The sequence below is a fragment of the Notamacropus eugenii genome, chromosome X (assembly GCF_028372415.1).
Source record: "Notamacropus eugenii isolate mMacEug1 chromosome X, mMacEug1.pri_v2, whole genome shotgun sequence".
Lineage (NCBI taxonomy): Eukaryota > Metazoa > Chordata > Mammalia > Diprotodontia > Macropodidae > Notamacropus > Notamacropus eugenii.
The window spans coordinates 95,591,700-95,615,242 of record NC_092879.1 but is presented as its reverse complement, the minus strand read 5'-3'; the positions used below and the strand labels follow the sequence as shown (position 1 = coordinate 95,615,242).

Genomic DNA, 23,543 nt, shown 5'->3' with positions numbered 1-23,543 from the left:
TGAAACTTGACACATGGCATTGTCAAGGAAAAGCATGTCACTTTAAAAGTCAATAGCATAACTCTGACAAAGGAAACGAACCCACCTGCTGATTCTCAAATATCTAGCATGACTCTTCCAAGCTAGGTATCAGCACAAATCAATTATCTTTTTTTAACATAAGATATTTAATCAGGACAAAAATAAAAAAGGCAACAAAGGCAATATGAGTGCACCTTCCCCAATGCAGACAGTATCTATTCACTCTCTACACCCATGAGAAGCCTGAGAAATGAATTCACCCAAAAGACCAATGGCTTCGACAGAGCCATGTTTCCTCTCTGCAACTAGTAGGGCAGGTGAGGAGAGAGAAATGTGACCATCTGGGTGTCACTGTTTGGAAACTGCCCCTGTCAGTACCTGTTGTGCCCTACTCTTGTGCCAGGCTGCTCTTGCTCTCAGTGACAGTCCTAGTTTCAATTGCATGAGGCAATGTACTCAGCATCTTTAGTGGTCTTCATGCAGCCTGCCCAGCTTGTCTCTCCTTCACAATTCTCAAAAACTCTAACAAAGGGCTCTGTTAAACTTCCTTCCTCTTAAGAGGAGCAACGGTTTCTTCCTATCCATTTCACTGGAGGAAAGGAAATAATGATTTCTCTCCTCCTCATCTCCCTCTAACTATATTAATTACTTTCCACGCTAGATTTTTCAGACTAGGGGAAGTCTACGTGTGCTATATTAAAACTCATACAAAGATAAACAGATTAAGTCTTTAAGTCATATAATAAATAATGGATGCCAACACTCAAGGCATAGTCCATCCTAATGCTCTATCATGCCCTTTCTCTTTGTTGACAGATCATGGAATCCAGGAGAGTTAACATCCTCCACTAGACTCAGATTGCCTACACATAACAAAGAAAATATATTTAATCACTTTTTTCATCATATACTTGGGCAACTGCTAAAAAACCATTAGAACTAGGTGACATTCTTCAAGATAATTTGTTCCAAAAATCTGAAATGAAAATCAAGGACCAGGATTTAGAGATCTAAAGAAAAGAGTACCAGGATAAGTATTCAGTAAAAAGACTTACTAGTCAACTGTTTCATTTCTATAATGGCATACATAATGCAACTTAAGGACCAAATATAATACAAAAATCCTAAGTAAAATACTAGCTAGGAGACTACAACAATTTATTACAAAGATTATATCCTGTGACCAAGCAGGATCTACATCAGGAATGCAGGGATGGTATAACATAAGGAAAACGATTAACATAACTGATTATATCAATAACAAAAGTAACCGAAATAATATGATCATATCAATAGATGCAAAAAAAGCTTTTGAAAAATACAGTATCAAAAATGCCAGCAATAGCAACAGGAGAAGAAAAGGAAACTGAAGGAATCCAAACGGGTAATGAGGTAAGAAAACTATCTCTTTTTTGCAGAAGAAATGATGACATACTTGGAAAATCCTAGAGATTCAACTAAAAAGTTAGTGGAAACAATGAATCATTTTAGAGTAGCTGGATATAAAATAAACCCACATGAATCATGATCATTTCTATATACCAGCAACAAAACCCTGCAAGAAGAGATAGTAAGACATAGCCCATTTAAAATAACTGTAAACAGTATAAAATACCTGGGAGTACAGTGGCTGAAACAAGCCCAGGAACTACATGAACATAATTATAAAACATTTTTATAGAAATAAAGTCAGATTTAAATAACTGGACAAATATTAATTGTTCATGGGAAGGCAGAGCCAACACAACAAAAACGACAATTTTACCTAAACTAATCTATTTATACAGAGCCGTCTCAACTAAATTACTAAAAACTTATTTTACTGAGCTAGAAAAAATAACAAAATCCATTTGATAGAACAAAAGGTCAAGAATTATCAAAGGAATTAATGAAAAATGTAAAGGAAGGAGGTTTAGCAGCACCAGATCCTAATCTATACTACAAGGTAATAATTGTCAAAACTATCTGGTCCTGGCTAAGAAATAGAAAGGTAGATCAGTGGAATAAAGGAGACATACAACACACAGTAGGAAATAGTTACAGTAACCTTGTATTTGGCAAATATAAAGATTTAAGCTTTTGGGATAAGAGTTCATTATTTGGTCAAAAAATATTGGGAAAGCTAGAAAGCAGTGTGGCAGGAATTGGGCATAGACTAATATCTTACACTATTTATCAAGATAGGGTCAAAATGGATACACGACCTCGACATAAAGGGAGATATAATAAGAAAACTAGAAGAACACAGAACACATTACCTATCAGACTTATGACTAAGAGAACAATTTAAGAGATATAGTATATTTTGAGGTATAAAATGAATAATTTTTATTACATTAAATAAAAAAAGATTTTGTACAAATAAAACCAATATAGCCAACATTAGAAGGAAAACAGAAAATTGGGAGAAAATTTTTATAAACAGTTTCTCAGATAAAGATCTTATATCTCAAATATATAAAGAGCTCTGTCAAATTTATAAGAATACAAATCACTCCTCAATTGATAAATGGTTAAAGGATATGAACAGGCAGTTTTTCAATGAAGAAATCAAAATTATATCTAAGTCATATAAAAATACTCTAAATTACCACTGATTAGTGAAATACAAATTAAAATAATGTTGAGATATCATCTCGTGCCTCTCAGATGAACTAAAATTATATTTTAATCTGGCTCCCCTGGACTTTGGACACTTCTACACCAGGAAACGCTTTAGGACTATGAATTACAGCAAAGCCGCCAAGCTGCCTTGGTGAAGGTGGGGTCACACCATGGCGAAATCACAGGTCTGGTCTCTCACGTTATCTGAGAAACTCTTACTCTTCAAATTAGTGACAGATGGGTGTCAGCAGTATGCCTGAGAAGTACATCAAGGAAAGTGCTGGGAAGGAAATGGGGCTTTTAAGAGAGGTTTTCCATTGGGCTTTGTGACCACATAAGAAACCCAAGGGACATCCAAGACTGCAGTGTTAACATTCACCAACCAAGGAGTCCCAGATTGTCCCTAATACACCACGGAGCCAGGAAATAAGATATCCCAGCAGCAGAGGACTTGAACAAACTAATGAAGGATCCTAACAGAGATGTAGGTGCTAAGCAGGTGAAGTTCTCCACCATTCCCCCGTTCAGCTTCAGGAAGATCTTGTACCTGCATTCTTTAATGACTAAGGGAGTTTTGTAAAGGTACTTTACTATTTGTTTCAGGATACATTAAATATGTAATTGTCTCAATGCTATCCAATGAATACTAGATTTATAGTCTAAGAACCTGGGCTCAAATCCTGTCTCCTACACCTCCTAGCTATGTGATCTTGAGCAAGTCATAAAAGTCCCTACAATTTGAACCTAAGGTACAAGAGTAGTAATATCATGGGCAATATAAACTAAATTTTCCAATATAAAATGTGACAATTTAATATGTCCAAACTACTACTACTCTGGTATTCTTTACTTGGAAACTTCTACCTGGTAGTCTCTTTTATTCAAAAAAAAAAAGGAGGGGATAGGAAAAAATTCTCGAGTCCTGCCAATCCATACTGTATAAAAGCACATCTTATAGCCACAAAGCTTTCAACATTAGCTTCCCTTTACTTAAATAAATCATACAGCCAGTGTAGAAACTTTATTAATACTTCAAAATGTTTAAAATTTAAATTTAATTTTTTTAAAAATTTAAATTTAATTTTTAAAAATTTACATTTAAAAATTTAAATTTAAAAATTTTATTTAAATTTTTTTTAAAACCATAAAGCTTCTCTCAGAAGTTCTTGCCTAACATAACCTATACCATGTAGAAAAGAAAAGGAGACTTGAACAAAGAAGTTAATAAGGATTAGACACCCAAACTCTAAGGTTCCTCTACTTTGCACTGTCTGTAATAAGAGGCTCCTGCACCAAACCCAACAATTAGCTGATTCATTTACTTCTGTCCTTTGCTTTTGTGTGCATTACTTTCTTGCTTAAAAAACATAGTGATGGATAATTCATTCAAAAGAACTTTTGAATGAGAACTTGAGTATAAAAACTGACAGATCACACCAAAAAGAAAAATGTTATTGACTATGCGGCCTGAATGCCAGCTAAATAAATGTGATAATTAGAAGAAAAATGATTATCTCCCACTCAAACAAATCCAGCAAGAAATGAATTCTATGCGGTAACTCACACTAGAACCATTTCAAGGGGATTGCATCGATACTATTCATTTGCCTTTGATGGGTTCAAAGTTTGGCCAAACTACTACTCTCCAGTTCCCACCTCAACCCTTCTTACATCAGCATGAATAAGGGAAACAAGACAAAACACACAGAATATAAGCAAAATCCTGTGTCAACGGGAACCAAACATTCCCCAGATAGTAGAATGGATAACAATCTGAGTTAACAACAAAAATTATGGGAAAAAGGTGTGCTTACCTAATATTAAGGTATGTTAACATCTGCAGGTTTTTTATGGTTTCAGGAATGGCTTTGATGCAATTGTGATATAAATTTAGGGTCTCAAGAGGTGCAAATAACCAGACATCCGAAGGAATCTCTGTAAATCGATTTCTTGAAAGATCTGAAAATGAAAGTTTGTTTTTATTTGAGTGTTAGAAGCAAAACTATAGCTATTGTAATCAGAGTTATTCATAGATACACATGAAATGTAAGCTACAACGGATTAAAACACTATCTGCTGTGACCTAGAAGATAAGAAGAGAAACATATCCTTCAAAAACACACTCATGGGAGGTATTTTTATTGACATTTTGGATTTGATATGAGTATTATGTTTCAGTGAGTGCCAAATAAATAAGATATATTGCATTTTCTTATTATGTACATGGAACTGTGCTAGATAACAGAAATAAAAAAAAAACGTTTGGATATGACAGAATCTGCTTCACAGTCTAATAGGGAAAAGGACAATTACATAAATAATTATGGTAAAGGAGACAAAGAAAAAAGTGCAAAGGAAAGGGCCTGGCCAAGTGCTATGGGAAATATGAGAAATGAAGGCCTGCTTTTGGGTGGAAGAAGGAGGGGAAAGAGTCAAGAAAGAGATAATACCTGACTTGGTGCCATCTGAATAGAATGAAATGGGGTCATCTTCCTTCAAAGTATCTCCAAGACCTACCTTTTAAATCTTCACTCTTGCTGCTACCACCCTACTTCAAACTTTCATCCTCTCAATCCTGTTTTATTTCAACAGCCTCTCATGCTACACTTTCCATTTATATTCCTTTTTTTCTCCTAGTCACTACTTCAAACATAGCATTCCCTTCCTGGGAAACAGATTTAGAGTTAGAAGAGTTATTAGTGATCATCTAGTCCAATCCTCTTCATTTTAGAGAGGAAGAAGCTGAGGCCCATAGAGGCAAAATGACTTGTCTAAGGCCACACTGTTAGTAAACAGCACAGTCAGGTTTCAAATCCCAGTCTTCTGACTCCAAATCCCATATTCTATCCACTAAAGTATACTATCACATCAAACCTAAACTCCTCTGCTCTGCTTTTACAACATTCCTCCTTAATCTGAGTCACCATAGGGTGTCTGGGGAAGTGACATTGCTAAAGGTAAGCCCAGGGCAATAGGAAGTAGGCCTCAGTTTCTTTATCTAGATTCAGGGGGACTGGACTTCCATCTCTCTCTCTCTCTCAGACAATTGTGCAGGAATAGAATGAAAGGTGCCACTAGGCGGTGCCAGAGTGCACGGAGTGCAGGGCCTGGAGTCAGGAAGACTCATATTCCTGAGTTCAAATCTGTCCTCAGACACTTACTAGCTTTCTAACTCTGGGCAAGTCACTTTACACTGTTTGCCTCAGTTTTCTCGTCTGTAAAATGAGCTGAAGAAGGAAATGACAAACCACTTCAGTAACTCTGCCAGAAAACCCCAAGTGAAGTCACAAAGAGACATGACTGAAGAATGGCTAAGCAACAAAAAACAAAATCACTACATACATGTTATTGTTATTAGTATGTTGTTATTAATACAATGATATTGATGGTGAGGAAGAAGAATTATGCTAGAAAAAGTCCCATGTTTTCATCCCAGATTGTATAAAGGGGGTTAATGAATATGAAATGAGAGCTAGCGAACACAGTACACTGGTCCAAAGCTCTGACTACATCAGGGTGGGATGCTCCTAGTTAGGACCCTCCCTGCCCTACAAGTGAGTCTTCAAGAACTACCCATGGTCCTGAAAGGGGAAGCTTGTGTGGCTCAAAGGACCTGAAGTCCAACCCTGCAAATGCTGAGCTTAGCATGCTGCCTCTCCAGTTTTAGAATAACAAGTAAATATTTTATAACCTACACATTTTTAATTTTCTTTTTATTATTAACTTAAACACAAACATTGTTATTTTAATAAATAGAAACAGATTTTGTCAACAAGAGCTAGCATTTTCGAGTATAAAAAGAATGGTCTTCAGAACCAGGAAGACCTACCTTTAAGTCCTACCTCTGACACATAAAGCACATAGCCACATATATATATGCACAGAGCATGCATATACACTACACATATACACGTGCATATACTATGTACTTCCATGCACATACATATACATGTATGTGCATATATGGTACATGTGCTATACATACATATACAAGCTACAGGCTGTGTGACCCTCTGAGCAAGTCCCTTCCCCTATCAGTACCGGGACAGTACTCAAAGACTCTCAGCTGCAGAGAAGGTCTACCTTTTGTGTCCTGCACTGAAGGAGGATGCGTTCCTGGTTCCCAACTACAATGAGAACCTAGAGCATTTCAATATCTCTGACAAAAATTTTTTGCAAGTTCCTTCAGGAGACTTTGATACTTCCAGGCATCTCCAGGCTACCTAATTAAATGTGCTTAACCAAGTTCGGCAGGAGGTTTTCTATTTCTTTTATAAACACCACTTTGAAACTGCAGAATAATTCTAATTTAGTGGAGTTGAAGAAAATAATACATATTATAGTCAAAATAAAAATACTAGCTAATTACCAACCCTCTAATTAACAAAGTCTACTTCCAATTTGCCTCAGATTTTGAAAGAGCAAAAACATCCTTTGTAGAGGTTTAATAAGTCTGCCAAAAGAAGAGCACGAAAGTAGCTCCACAGAAGGGGAGCTAAGAAAGCAGCAAAGAAACCTATTTGTTCACATTCTTGAAATATTTCACAATGGTAGCACCTTATGCTTCCCCCCAACTTTTCCCTCTCCCCCCGCCCCAAAAAAGCTCAGTGATAAACTTTCCTATGAGTTGAATAGATGACAAAGTTCTTCCGCTAAAGTCGTGTACTGGGATGCTTTTTTCATTGCCTGAATCCTCAAAGGCTGGCACAGTGGACTGCAAACTGGAAGGTTTTGTGTATAGCCTCAGTAACAAAATGTGCCTGCTATCTAAGGATCCACCTAGTTATAAGCAGAGAGAAGGTGGTACTCTCCAGGCTCACCACCAAGTACCCTCGCCACCACAGGATGAATTCTTCAGTCCCAGAGACTCAGGTAATAGAAATATATGGAGGAGCCTTCAGTACTATGAAGTCCTCTTCTGTATTTAGAGGCTGAGAAGGGGACAAAAGGTGCTAACAAATCACGGTTTTTAAATTGTCTATCAACATTAACTTAGCTTTTGGCACTCTGCAAGATTCTATAAGGGCTAACAAGTTCGTATGCAATTGGAGGAACCAAACAGTAAAATCCATGATAACACTCATACTATAAAGAAACCAGAAGACAAAAAGTAAATGAAGCAATGACACAGCTTTTAAGCACCTGCTACTTGCCAAGCACTATGGCAGTTAAATGACACATGGGGGGGCGGAGCCAAGATGGCGGAGTAGAAACACACAAATACGCTAGCTCCGAGCCCTCAGCCCATGAAATATCTGTAGAAAAGAGCTGCCAATAAATTCGGGAGCAGGAGAAGCCACAGAACAGCGGAGCGGACGAGATTTCTGTTCCAGAGAGCCTGAAAACCTCTCACAAAAGGTTCTTCATGCTACGGACGCAGAGCCGAGCCCAGCCCTGCGGTGGCCGCCCAGCACTGAGAGGAGCAGATCCAAGCAGGCTTCAGGGACAGAATCTCCAGCAGCCTCGCGAGTCCCTCCACCCACAGGTGACAAGGGTCGGTGAGAGGGTCTCTTCGGCGGGTCAAGAGGGGAGTGGGGAGCCCCCATGACTCAGGCCCCCTCAGGAGGCAGCAGCAGAGGTGGGAGCAGATCGGGGCTCCCCAAGCAGGCAGGAGCCCGGATCCATTGTTGAAGGTCTCTGCATAAACCCCCTGAGGGAACTGAGCCCGTGAGGCGGCCCTGCCCCCACCCGGGCAGCTGAACTTGATCCCACACTGAATAGCAGCCCTGCCCCTGCCCAAAGCCCTGAGGCTGGGAAGCAGCATTTGAGTCTCAGATCCCAAGCCCTGGCTGGGAGGATCCAGAGGCGAGATGGGTGTGAGGAGAATATTCAGAGGTCAAGTCACTGGCTGGGAAAATGCCCAGAAAAGGGAAAAAAACCAAGACTATAGAGGGTTACTTTCTTGGTGAACAGGTTTCTCCTCCCCTCCTTTCTGATGAGGAAGAGCCGTGCTCACCACCAGGGAAAGACACGGAAGTCAGGGCTTCTGTATCCCAGCCTATTCAATGGGTTCAGACCATGGAAAAGCTCAAAAAGGGCTCAGAAAATTTTCAAAATTATGTTAGAGAGGTGGAGGAAAAACTGGGAAGAGCAATGAAAGACATGCAAGCAAAGTATGAACAGCAGATGAGCACCCTGCTACAGGAAACCCAAAAAAATGCTGAAGAAAATAACACCCTGAAAAACAGGCTAACTCAATTGGAAAAAGAGGTTCAAGAAGCCAATGAGGAGAAGAATGCTTTCAAAAGCAGAATCAGCCAAATGGAAAAGGAGATTCAAAAGCTCACTGAAGAAAATAGTTCTTTCAAAATTAGAATGGAACAGATGGAGGCCAATGACTTTATGAAAAACCAAGAAATCACAAAACAAAACCAAAAGAATGAAAAAATGGAAGATAATGTGAAATATCTCATTGGAAAAACAACTGACCTGGAAAATAGATCCAGGAGAGACAATTTAAAAATTATGGGCCTACCTGAAAGCCATGATCAAAAAAAGAGCCTAGACATCATCTTTCATGAAATTATCAAGGAAAACTGCCCTGAGATTCTAGAACCAGAGGGCAAAATAAATATTGAAAGAATCCACCGATCACCACCTGAAAAAGATCCAAAAAGAGAAACTCCTAGGAATATTGTGGCCAAATTCCAGAGTTCCCAGGTCAAGGAGAAAATATTGCAAGCAGCTAGAAAGAAACAATTCAAGTATTGTGGAAATACAATCAGGATAACACAAGATCTAGCAGCTTCTACATTAAGGGATCGAAGGGCATGGAATAGGATATTCCAGAAGTCAAAGGAACTAGGACTAAAACCAAGAATCACCTACCCAGCAAAACTGAGTATAATACTTCAGGGGAAAAATTGGTCTTTCAATGAAATAGAGGACTTTCAAGCATTCTTGATGAAAAGACCAGAGCTAAAAAGAAAATTTGACTTTCAAACACAAGAATGAAGAGAAGCATGAAAAGGTAAACAGCAAAGAGAAGTCATAAGGGACTTATAAAAGTTGAACTGTTTACATTCCAACATGGAAAGACAATATTAGTAACTCTTGAAACTATTCAGTATCTGGGTACTGGGTGGGATTACACACACACACATGCACATGCACACACACATAGAGACAGAGTGTGCAGAGTGAATTGAAGAGGACGGGATCATATCTTAAAAAAAATGAAATCAAGCAGTGAGAGAGAAATATATGGGAGGAGAAAGGGAGAAATGGAATGGGGCAAATTATCTCTCATAAAAGAGGCAAGCAAAAGACTTTTTTAGTTTGGGGAAAAAGAGGGGAGGTGAGAGAAAAACATGAAGTTTACTCTCATCACATTCCACTAAAGGAAGGAATAAAATGCACACTCATTTTGGTATGAAAACCTATCTTACAATACAGGAAAGTGGGGGATAAGGGGATAAACAGGGTGGGGAAGACAATGGAAGGGAGGGCATGGGGAGGAGGGTGCAATTTGAGGTCAACACTCACGGGAAGGGACAGGATCAAAAGAGAGAATAGAAGTAATTGAGGGCAGGATAGGATGGAGGGAAATATAGTTAGTCTTATACAACACAACTATTATGGAAGTCATTTGCAAAACTACACAGATTTGGCCTATATTGAATTGCTTGCCTTCCAAAGGGAGGGGGTGGGGAGGGAGGGAGGAAAAGAAGTTGGAACTCAAAGTTTTAGGAACAACTGTCGAGTACTGTTCTTGCCACTAGGAAATAAGAAATACAGGTAAAGGGGTATAGAAAGTTATTTGGCCCAACAGGACAGAGGAGAGGATGGAGACAAGGGCAGAGAGGAATGATGGAGGAGAGAGCAGATTGGTGATGGGGGCAATTGGAATGCTCGGTGTTTTGGGGTGGGGGGAGGGGACAAAGGGGGAGAAAATTTGGAGCCCAAAATTTTGTGAAAATGAATGTTAAAAGTTAAATAAATAAATAAATTTAAAAAAAAATAAATGGCCCATGGGCTCCTAGGTCCTCCTCAGAGAGCCAAATCAGAGGCCCTAAAAGCAACAAGAAGCATCATCTCCCTGAACTTGGTCACGTTGCCTTGCAGTACTCATGATAAGGATAGGCACAGGAATGACTCTAACATGGTTGCAACCCATGTATCAATGTAACAGAAAGACTGCTGGAGTCATGGACCTATGTCCATGGGACATATGGGACCTCAAATCCCAGTTCCCAACTCTGCGACCACACAGTCTTTCTGGGCCTCAGTTTCCTCACCTGAAAAACAGTGTAAAAATAACTGTCCTTACCTCACAGGGTTATTAGGAGATAATGTATGAAAAATATTTTGTAAGCTTTAAACTACTTTATAAATGCCAGTTATTGTTTTTATTACTATAACTGCAGTGGATGAAGCTGAGAAACAACCCCCGCCTCCAATGACCTTGTATCTTCACAGGGAAGACAACAAGCAAATAAACAGGGATATGGAAGACTGATCAAAACAGGCAAGGTTACCTGAGAGCAGGAAGCCCAAGTGCCTCGGGGCACCAGTAAGGCACCCTACCAAGGATGGTACTGGAGCTTAATGGGGAAAAAAGCCCAGTGTACCTAGAGCCACATTTGAGGAAGATCGCTAGGGCAGTTGTACGACAGAGAAAGTCGACTGTGTCTCAGATCAGGAGCTTCTTATTGCAAAATTTAGACTAGAAGTTAGACTAAAGTAGGGGAAACTATAGGACCATATAGGTATGACTTAAATAGCATCTCTTATGAATATGAAGTGGAAGTGACAAACAGATTTAAGAGATTAGATCTGGCAGACAAAGTGCCTGAAAAATCATGTACAGAGGATCACACTATTGTACAGGAGGAAGCAACAAAAAATATCCCAAAGAAAAAGGAAAGCAAGAAAGCGAAATGGAATCAAACATGGAACAACTGATTGGTTTAAAATTGGAAAAGGAGTATGACAAAGCTATATAGTGCCCCTTTACTTATTTAAAATACATCATTGAAATGGCAGGTTGGATGAATCAAAAGTCAGAATTAAGGTTGATGGGAGAAATTTCAACTATCTCCGATATGCAGATGATACCATTCTGATGGCAGAAAGTAAATTAGAATTAAGAAGTCTCTTCATAAGGGTGAAAGAGGAAAGTATAAAAACTGGATTGAAGCTTAACATTAAAAAAAAAACTAAGATCTTGACAACTGGTTCCATCACTTTCTGGCAAAAAGAGAGAGAAGAAATAGAAGGAGTGTCAGATTTTACATTCTTGGACTCAAAGATCACTGATCAAAGACAACAAAGACAGCAACTGAAATTAAAGGACACTAGCTCCTCAGAAAGAAAGCTGTGACAAATCTGTACAGCACACTAAAAAGCAAAGACATCATCTTGCCAACAAAGGTCTTCAGAGTCAAAGCTATGGTTTTTCCAGCAGCAATGTAGGCTGTGAAAGCTGGCCTATAAGGAAAGCTGAGCACCACAGGATCAATGCTTTTGAATTGTGGTGCTGGAGAAGACTTTGGAGAGTCCCTTGGACAACAAAGAGATCAAATTAGTCAATACTTAAAGAAATTAATTCAGGCTATTCATTCGAAGGACAAATACTGAAACTGAAGCTTAAATATTTTGGCCACATAATGAGTAAACAGGACTCACTGGAAAAGACCTTGATGGTGGGAAAGATTGAAGACAAAAGGAAGAAAATGGTAGAGAATGAGATAAGTAGATAGTGTCATGGAAGCAATAGAAAATGAGCTTGACCTGACTTCAGGACACAGTGAAGGACAGAAGGACTTGGTGTGCTATGGTCTGTAGGGTCACAAAGAGTCAGACAACACTGAAGGACTGAACAGCAACAGCAAATGGAGAGAGGAGACATTTAAGGCTCCACAATATCTTCCAAGCCTTCTTTCTTTAGGGGAGATATCTCTATCCTTTGAAAAGGGTCAGGAAAAGTAACATTTAGTTCAGGAGACATTAATAGCTAGATCCTGATGAGTATAAATAACGAATCCCCTGAAGTCATCGCATTATTCGGTTCGCACTATTCAAATGCTGATGGTGTAGCTCCTTTGGGCTGGAATCAATTATCATATACATAACAACTTCTAATAGAGCAAATTCAGACACCTCAGGGGATTCGCTATTCACACTAATTGGGATCTGGACACCATGTGTATAGAGACTGCTTTTGGTGCAAGTAAAACACATCTTCCCAAGAGTTCCATCTGAGGATCAATGAAGTAATCTTGGCAACATTCCTTAAACTTCTCATTTTGTTGCAGTTTCTGAGTAGTAAAAGCTATCCCAAGGACTCCCTAAGAAACAATGCTTACTTAAACGAAAGAAATCTTCATAAATCATTAGAAGTAATGTTGGCAGTGGATTGACAAGAGATAGATCGCTACGTACCTTTTCTGCTAAAAACTGGGTCTAAGATTGCTGACAGCCTGCCTCGATTGGTAATAAATAATCTAAAGCAATTGGACACAAGTTTTGTTTTACGCCCCCAGGAGCTTCAAAGGAAGATGTCAAAAAGAAGAACAATCTGCCGAAGTACAAGCCCTCGTCATCCCCACCTGGCCTCCTTGTCATGGCCTCCTAATGGCCTTTCCCTGCTCCAGTCTATCTGCCACACAGCCATCAAAAGGGAGTTCCCCTTCCTGCTGATATGACCACATCACTCCTCCATCTTCTCAACTCCACTGGATCCCTACTGCCTCTAGAAACTCACAGAATCCCTCTTCTTTATATAATTAGATGTGTTGTCTTCGCCAATAGGATGTAAGAACCTTGACAGTAAGGCTAACTTTCTTCTTTATATTTGTATCCCCAGGACCTAGAGCAGCAACTGGCCCAAAACAGGAGCTTAATACTTATTGACTGATAAAAGCTAAGGTAGAGACAAACTTTTATCTCAAGGTATTATAGGTTCCTTATATTAATAAAGTTAATATTATGATAAATGCTCTCCCTCCTCATCTCTGCCTCCTGGCTTCTTTTTAAGTCCCAAGTAAAATCCCACCTTCTACAAGAAATTTTTCCTGATCCCCCTTAATGCTAGTGACTTCCCTCTACTTATCATCTCTAATTTATCCTGTATATCACAAAAATGATAATATGTAGTTAAGAAAGAGAAGAATTGAGCCATTATATGGTTAAGTACTGTTATCAACTACCCTTTGACAAGTCCTTGGGATCTACAATGTGCTGATCTGACTCAAGAAAGATATGAGATTTGACCCTTAGACTAGGTTGTGAACCCCAAATCAAACCTCTGTGTCCTTAAGCTTTTAGAGACTAGAATGTAGATAAGTGAATTCTAATTCCAGTCAAAACTCCAGTCAAGTGTCACTCCTAAATTTCCCAAGACCTTGTGTCTTTCTTCCCCATTCTAGATCAGCCCTAGTTTCTGCCCCACTCAGTGCCCCTAACCTAGATGAATCACACCAGGAAAAAGGAGAGAAAAGATTTTGAAAAACAAAGCCCTTGAGTACATACATGACTCTAGTCAAAATTCTAAGATTACTTAACATTTGTTACCCTGCAATTTACCTTATCAAAAGACTGGCACTTATCAATCACTTTCAACACTCTCTTCACATGGGCCTGTTCCCAAAAGTTCTTAGGGATGGTATGGACTGAAAACACTTGGGGAAATCCTGGCCTAGCAGATGATACACTTATAATAACAACCCAAAGAATTTCTTATCACCACATCCAAGATTAAAAAAAAGATGTAGAAAGACATATGCCCGGTTCTCACGACAAGGTAAATGTTTCCATTTATTGAACAGCATTGTACACAGTTTGGTCCAGTGTATGTATCATTAGAACTTTATACAAATTATAGCAAACATTTTAGAAAAAACCTAACAATTTAGCTCCAATCACACGTTCAGCTTTCCAGTATCAACACAAAAAAGAAAAGTCATATTCCTTGTTAACTTGGCAATAATACAGCACGTACATGATTAATATCTTCTCAAGTCTTACTTCCTTCCCTATTTTCTCATCTAGAAGAAATGTCAAGAGTAACAGCAAAGAGGGGGCAACCTCCAGAACATCTTGGAAGCAATGGAAACTCTGCTGCTGGAGCCTGACAGGAAATGACAAGTTCATGGTTTTGGCATCTGCTTTTAACAGATGCCCTATGCTGAGACAGGTGACTTCCGGACTGGGTACTCATGAGAAGTCATTATCCTATCGATCAGAACAAAATAATAAAGTCAGCCAATAGCACTGAAGCCCCATGGGATAAATGCAATGCACGGCTCACGGATTTTGAAGATATGCCATAATGAGATAAAATATCAATTATGGGAGCATCACGGAGTGAAGAAATTTTATCATTCCACTTTGGAATATGTGGCACAAGTACCAGCTGTGGAAAGCAACAACAAAAAAGCAGCAATAGGGGGTGGAGTGCTCATTTTGAGAAAAAAAACTGTAAGAAGCAGCCAAAACAAACCAACCCAAAGCTAAATAAAAAAGGAAAAAAAAACCCTGATACTAAAAGCAAAAGACACAGATATTGACCAGAACACAGACGACACGGGCTATCTATCTGTGTAGCTATTGGGCACAATCAAAGGAGGGGCCTTCACACAGAGAGCAGAGAGCCAGTGCCACACGATTGGCAGCTGTTTGTCAACATTTCTACCAGACTTTCCTTCCCAACAAGAAACTCTAACAAATCATCGGCCTTCTTAGCTAAAAGTGCTGAAAGGCATGTTAATCAGCCGCAAAGTAAACCCACCCTTTTCCTGTAGAACCTCTTAATAATGCTGAGGCTGGGGATGGGACAAGTAGATCATGTGACAGGCTTACACACTACACGGTCAACTGGCAGGTCTCTCTCTGCACCTCTGGCTTTTCCAGGCTAGTCAAATGCAAACATAATACACATATGTTGAAGTAAGCCTCTGGCTTGCCTTTTTTCATAGGAAAACATGTGGCTGATTAAGGTCCACAACAAGGTTGAAACTGAAAGGCAGAGCAGTATGAAAACACTTAAAGGAGCCAGAGATGCCACCGAGAGCTCTACCATTTGTTGCTAAATGGGAAATTGGTGAGCATGGCATAGAACAGCCTAGGATACAAAACTCTAGGATTTCTCTGTCCAGCAAGGGTTCTGAACTTTTTAAGTGTCAAAGACCCCAGCTGCAAAGCCTAGGGAAGCCCTTCTCACAATATTTTTAAATGCATAAAATAAAATACAAAGTATTACCAAAAAAACCAATTGTCCTGAAATACTATTATCAAAATATTTTTTTAAAAAATGCACTAGATCCCAGGTTAAGAGCGCTTGGTCTACATGCTATTTCACTGAATGCCTCTTGCCGGACATTTCCAAATGGAATTCATTCTCCTCCCCCCAGACCCACTTCCCTCTCAGAGTGTCCATATCTCTACTGAGGCCACTACTGTCTTTCAGTCATCAAGGCGGACAGCCTTCAAGTCATCCTCCAGTCCTCCCTCTTGCTCACCTCCCCTATCAAATCAGCTGCCAAGTTTTGTCAAATCTGCCTCCACAACATCTCTTGCACCCATCCCCTTCTCTCTGCTCAGATGGCCACCACTAAGTATGGGTCATTCTTGTCTCTGGCCTGGACTGTTACAGCAGATTCCTAACTGGACTTGTGGATTCTAGCACAGCTGCCAAGAGATCATTCCCGAAGCACAGGGCTGACCAGATCATTCCCCTGTTTAAGAGCCTTCATTGGTTTCCTGTTGTCTCTAGAATGAAATGCAAACTTTTCAGCTTCTCTTTTGAAGTCATTTCTGATCTGGCTCCAGTCAGTCTTTCCAGATTTAGCTCACACAAATGACTTCCCCTCAAACTCTCAACACTCTAGCCAAATCTACCCACTAGCTAGCTGTTCCCTAGCTGCAACCTTCCTTCTTCCATCTGTGTAGGGTCTACACTGTCCTCCACATTTCCAGGCCTTCCCAGCATTAAGTCTCATTCCATGTGCCCTTTCTGACCCCCTCCGCCCAACTCGTGTGGACATATATTTATCTTCCAAAGACAAGGGTTCTTGTTCTAAATATTTTGAGTGTCACGGATCCCTTTAGCAGTCAGATGAAACTTAGGGACTCCAGGAAGGGGCCAGCTCCACTCCAGGAGCATGTCTCTGGAGGTAATATGCAATCCAGTAGACGGATTAACAATTACAGTGATTCCAAAGTCAGGATAAATGTAAATAATGGCACAATATATGTGCTGCAACTTTAATTTTATATGAAAATATCTGTCATTTCAACTGCTGACACAGTCACAACTACTGTGGTTTATTAACAACATTCATAATTGAAACAAATACTAAATTTCAGTTAAAAGTGAATGAAAATAGAGAAGTCATTTTTCTCTCATTCAAGATCACAGACACCCTAAAATCTATCAGTGGCCGCCAGGCTAAGAGACCCTGTCCTAGGATAGTACAAGCTCCTGGAGGGAAGGAGCTGTGCTGTTTTGTCTCTGTTGTATTTAACACAGTACCCTGACCACGGCCATAGGTACGTAATAAATGCTTGCTGGATTAGACAGGAGGTCAAGGCAAATAAATTGGCACAGGACTATTACCAGTGGCACATGACTCTGCTTTCTAGGATGTCCGGTTGAAGGCAGCCCAAAAGACACTTTTCAATAAGGATTAGTCATCTTTCAGAAATTGGTGTGGTGCCAATTTGTAGCCTCCTGTTCTTCTCTCCTGGTAGGAAAAGAAAGAGGTGAGGGTGTAGACAACGGGCACCCAGGTGAAACCCTTTAATCATATACACTGCCTTTTTCCTGTTACTGAGTAGTGGAAATGGAATTTGTGACTGGGGAAAGTGGTTTTGTGTTTTGGGGAACATGAAAAAGGCAGGCTTGGATGAAGGATGACAACTGGAGGGGAGCTTAAAGGTGCAAGGAAACTAGTGAATCCAGGAGAACCCAAAAGGGGAAAGGGAGTGAGGACACAAGAAAGCAAAGAAACTTCTGACCTCCTTGTTTTGCCTGGGAACAGAGATCACCATCCCCTGGAATAACTACACTGAAATAACTCTCTCCTGCATGCCACGAGCTACTGATGCTCCCCTTAATATGATGCATGGTGCCTCTGAATAGGGCACCATGTTAATAATTCAATTGTCAGACATTTCTGAGTTTCCTGATTCTGTTTTGCCAGTCTTTGACCAAGCAGTACAGTTTGTGCTGGAGTACCTGGGAACACCCATACATATTTGGTAGACTGTTAAAAATCAATCTAGTAGGTTGTTAAAGCATGAAAGCATTAGGAAATCAGGGGAAGAAAAGGAAGTCTACACAGACCAATGCTCAGGATGTGTCATCCCTAATGTGTCGAGGTCACAGTTGCCAAGGAACACAAGAGGCTGGCATATGGTGTCATTTTCAGAGCCCAAAAATTCTTCTTAAATTTCTCCCTCCCTAAATGCACTCGTACCCTTTTTATCTGTCCCCACAAGCAACAAACACAGGCAACAGAGACAAGTTTACCATGATTCACAATATGTCGTCAAATACTTAAAGTGCATTTCTGGTACCTGGTCATTTCTTCTAGCTTCTTTCACTTTTTCTCATTGGGCCAATATAACTAGATTTTATACTATCATTTTGACGAGTTCTTCTGGACTTTATCAAGCATATCCAAATCACACTTCTGTCACACAGTTTAGAACCAAAGACTAGTACTATTTCATTTCTCTAACACTCTGGCAATGAGGAGTTTCATATAAACTAATTTTGCAAATAACTGAAGCTTAACCCTTCCTAAAATGGCTAGAAGAAGAATCATAGATTTAAAGCTAGAAGCAACTGCAGAGGGTCGCAAGCCCAATCCTCTCATTTTACAGGTGAGAAAACTGAGGTTGAAAGAGGTTATGACTTGCCCAGGGTCAGAGAGTTAATAAATTCTGAAGCAGGATTTGAACTCAGAGCTTTTGCCAAGTCCAGCACACTATCCACTATGCAACCTAACTGCCAATCAGGAATCAGGCAGACTTGAGAATTGTAAAATCTCAAAGCTAGGAGGAGCCAAGATGGTGGAGTAGAAAGACACACATATGCTAGTTCCTAACCCATAGCTCATAAAATATCTTTAAAGAAGAACTCCCAACAAATTTTGGAGCAGCAGAAGCCACAGAACAATGGAGTGGACTAGATTTCTGTTCCACAGAGACCTGAAAACCTGACACCAAAGGTCCGTCCCACACCAGACCGGAGCAGAACCCAGGCCTGCCTTGGCCTTGCTGCACCGAGAGGAGCAGATCCAAGCAGGCTTCAGGGACAGAATCTCCAGTGGCCATGCAGGTCCCTCCACCCACAGGCACCAAAGGTCAGTGAGAGGGTCTTTTCAGCTCGATGAGAGGGGAGCAGGGTGTCCTCATGACTCAGGTCCCCTCAGGACGCAGCAGCAGACAGGGGCTCCCAAAGCAGAAAGGAGCTCGGATCCATTGTTGAAGGTCTCCACATAAACCCTCTGAGGGAACTGAGCCCCGTGTGGCAGCCCTGCCCCCACCTGAGCACCTAAACTTAATCTCACACTGAACAGCAGCCCCGCCCCTGCCGAAAGCCCTGAGGCTGGGAAGCAGCATTTGAATCTCAGCTCCCAAGCACTGGCTCGGTGGATCTGGAGGCAAGGTGGGTGGGGAGAGGAAACTCAGAAGTCAAGTAATTGGCTGGGAAAATGCTCAGAAAAGGGAAAAGAAATAAGACCATAGAAGGTTACTTTCTTGGTGAACAGATATCTCCTCCCATCCTTTTGGATGAGGAAGAACAATGCTTACCATCAGGGAAAGACATAGAATTTGAAAATCAAGTTAGAGAGGTGGAGGAAAAACTGGGAAGAGAAATGAGAGAGATGCAAGAAAAGCATGAAAAGCAGGTCAACACCTTGCTAAAGGAGACCCAAAAAAATGCTGAAGAAAATAACACCCTGAAAAACAGGCTAACTCAATTGGCAAAAGAGGTTCAAAAAGCCAATGAGGAGAAGAATGCTTTCAAAAGCAGAATTAGCCAAATGGAAAAGGAGGTCCAAAAGCTCACTGAAGAAAATAGCTCGGTAGAAAGACGCACATACACATAGCTCTGAACCCACAACCCATAGAATGGCTACAGGGAAGTAACTCACGGCGAATTCCGCACCCAGAGGCCACGGAACATTGGAGCGAGGGAGATTTCTGTTCCAGAGAGACCTGCAAACCTCTCGCGGGGGGGGTCCTTCGTGCTGCGGACTGGGCGCCGGGACTGGGAGCTGAGTGCAGCCCTGCCGCGGCCGCGGCACTGAGAGGAAAAGATCCGAGCAGGCTTCACAGACAGGATCTCCAGCGGCCACGCGGGTCCCCTCCACCCACAGAGGGATCTGCAAACCTCTCGCAAAAGGTCCGTCGCGCTGCAGACACAAAGCCCAGCCCAGACCTGCTGCGGCCACTGCTGCGGCACCGAGAGAAACAGATCCGAGCAGGCTTCAGGGACGGGATCTCCAGCGGGCCGCACAAGTCCCTCCACCCACAGGTGACAGGGGTGGGTGAGAGAGTCTCTTTGGCGGGTCGAGAGGGGACTGGGGTGCCCCCATAATTCAGGCCCCACCCCGGGAGGTAGAAGCTGAGAGGTGGCTGCAGACAGGGGCTCCCCAAGCGGGCGGGAGCCTGAATCCATTGCGGAAGGTCTGTGCATAAACCCCCTGAGGGAACTGAGCCTGAGAGGTGGCTCTGCCCCGACCTCAGCACCAGAACATAATCTCATACTGAATAGCAGCCCTGCCCCCGCCAAAAGCCCTGAGGCTGGAAGCAGCATTTGAATCTCAGACCACAAACACGGGCTGTGAGGATCAGGAGGTGAGGTGGGTGTGAGGAAAATATTCAGAGGTCAAGTCACTGGCTGGGAAAATGCCCAGAAAAGGGAAAAGAAATAAGACTATAGAAGGTTACTTTCTTGGCGAACAGGCATTTCCTCCCTTCCTTTCTGATGAGGAAGAACAATGCTTACCATCAGGCAAAGACACAGAAATCAAGGCTTCTGTGTCCCAGCCCACCCAATGGGCTCAGGCCATGGAAGAGCTCAAAAAGAATTTTGAAAATCAAGTTAGAGAGGTGGAGGAAAAGCTGGGAAGAGAAATGAGAGACATGAAGTCAAAGCATGAACAGCAGATCAGCTCCCTGCTAAGGGAGACCCAAAAAAATGTTGAAGAAATTAACACCTTGAAAACTAGCCTAACTCAATTGGCAAAAGAGGTTCAAAAAGCCAATGAGGAGAAGAATGCTTTCAAAAGCAGAATTAGCCAAATGGAAAAGGAGATTCAAAAGCTCACTGAAGAAAATAGTTCTTTCAAAATTAGAATGGCACAGATGGAGGCTAATGACTTTATGCAAAACCAAGAAATCACAGAACAAAGAGAGAAGAATGGAAAAATGGAAGATAATGTGAAATATCTCATTGGAAAAACAACAGACCTGGAAAATAGATCCAGGAGAGACAATTTAAAAATTATGGGACTACCTGAAAGCCATGACCAAAAGAAGAGCCTAGACATCATCTTTCATGAAATTATCAAGGAAAACTGCCCTGAGATTCTAGAACCAGAGGGCAAAATAAATATTCAAGGAATCCACAGAACACCGCCTGAAAGAGATCCAAAAAGAGAAACTCCTAGGAACATTGTGGCCAAATTCCAGAGTTCCCAGGTCAAGGAGAAAATACTGCAGGCAGCTAGAAAGAAACAATTCAAGTATTGTGGAAATACAATCAGGATAACACAAGATCTAGCAGCCTCTACATTAAGGGATCGAAGGGCATGGAACAGTATATTCCAGAAGTCAAAGGAACTAGGACTAAAACCAAGAATCACCTACCCAGCAAAACTGACTATAATACTTCAGGGGAAAAAATGGTCTTTCAATGAAATAGAGGATTTTCAAGTATTCTTGATGAAAAGACCAGAGCTGAAAAGAAAATTTGACTTTCAAACACAAGAATGAAGAGAACCATGAAAAGGTGAACAGCAAAGTGAAGTCATAAGGGACTTACTAAAGCTGAACTATTTACATTCCTACATGGAAAGACAATATTTGTAAACTCTTGAAACATTTCAGTATCTGGGTACTGGGTGGGATTACACACACACACATGCACACACGCACACACACATAGAGACAGAGTGCACAGAGTGAATTGAATAGGATGGGATCATATCTTTAAAACAAAATGAAATCAAGCAGTGAGAGAGAAATATATTGGGAAGAGAAAGGGAGAAATTGAATGGGGCAAATTATCTCTCATAAAAGAGGCAATCAAAAGACTCATTGGTGGAGGGATAAAGAGGGGAGGTGAGAGAAAAACATGAAGTCTACTCTCATCACATTCCACTAAAGAAAAGAATAAAGTGCACACTCATTTTGGTAGGAAAACCTATCTCACAATACAGGAAAGTGGGGGATAAGGGGACAAGCAGGGTGGGGGGGATGATAGAAGGGAGGGCATGAGGAGGAGAGTGCAATTCGAGGTCGACACTCATGGGGAGGGATAGGATCAAAGGAGAATAGAAGTAATGGGGGACAGGATAGGATGGAGGGAAATATAGTTAGTCCTATACAACACAACTATTGTGGAGGTCATTTGCAAAACTACACGGATATGGCCTATATTGAATTGCTTGCCTTCCAAGGGGAGGGGGTGGGGAGGGAGGGAGGAAGAGAAGTTGGAACTCAAAGTGTTAGGATCAACTGTCGAGTAATGTTCTTGCCACTAGGAAATGGGAAAGACAGGTAAAGGGGTATAGAAGGCTATCTGCCCCTACAGGACAGGGGAGAAGATGGAGACAAGGGCAGAGAGGGATGATAGAAGAGAGAGCAGATTGGTCATAGGGGCAATTAGAATGCTTGGTGTTTGGGGGGGGAGGGGATAAAAGGGGAGAAAATTTGTAACCCAAAATTTTGTGAAAATGAATGTTAAAAGTTAAATAAATAAATTTAATAAAAAAAAAAAAAAGAAAAAGAAAATAGCTCTTTCAAAATTAGAATGGAACAGATGGAGGCCAATGACTTTATGAGAAACCAAGAAATCACAAAACAAAACCAAAAGAATGAAAAAATGGAAGATAATGTGAAATATCTCATTGGAAAAACGACTGACCTGGAGAATAGATCCAGGAGAGACAATTTAAAAATTATGGGACTACCTGAAAGCCATGATCAAAAAAAAAGAGCCTAGACATCATCTTTCATGAAATTATCAAGGAAAACTGCCCTGAGATTCTAGAACCAGAGGGCAAAATAAGTATTGAAGGAATCCACAGAACACCGCCTGAAAGAGATCCAAAAAGAGAAACTCCTAGGAACACTGTGGCCAAATTCCAGAGTTCCCAGGTCAAGGAGAAAATATTGCAAGCAGCTAGAAAGAAACAATTCAAGTATTGTGGAAATACAATCAGGATAACACAAGATCTAGCAGCTTCCACATTAAGGGATCGAAGGGCATGGAATAGGATATTCCAGAAGTCAAAGGAACTAGGACTAAAACCAAGAATCATCTACCCAGCAAAACTGAGTATAATACTTCAGGGGAGAAAATGGTCTTTCAATGAAATAGAGGACTTTCAAGCACTCTTGATGAAAAGACCAGAGCTGAAAAGAAAATTTGACTTTCAAACACAAGAATGAAGAGAAGCATGAAAAAGTAAACAGCAAAGAGAAGTCATAAGGGACTTTACTAAAGTTGAACTGTTTACATTCCTACATGGAAAGACAATATTTGTAACTTGAAACTATTCAGTATCTGGGTAGTTGGTGGGATTACATACATACATACATACACACACACACACACACACACACACACAGAGCACAGAGTGAATGGAATAGGATGGGATCATATCTTAAATAAATGAAATTAAGCAGTGAGAGAGAAAGATATTGGGAGGAGAAAGGGAGAAATGGAATGGGGCAAA

The 23,543-nt window shown here is 40.8% G+C and overlaps 1 protein-coding gene across 2 annotated transcripts in view; it reads right to left on the bottom strand.

The window, feature by feature from the left end:
* The window catches only part of LRCH2 (leucine rich repeats and calponin homology domain containing 2), an 89,137-nt gene that overhangs the window by 53,831 nt on the left and 11,763 nt on the right, over positions 1 to 23,543 (bottom strand). For both annotated transcript variants that reach the window (XM_072626780.1, XM_072626779.1), the window contains exon 2: positions 4,440 to 4,584. In XM_072626780.1, coding sequence (XP_072482881.1) covers positions 4,440 to 4,584 — 145 coding nt within the window. The remainder of the gene's footprint in view (positions 1 to 4,439; positions 4,585 to 23,543) is intronic.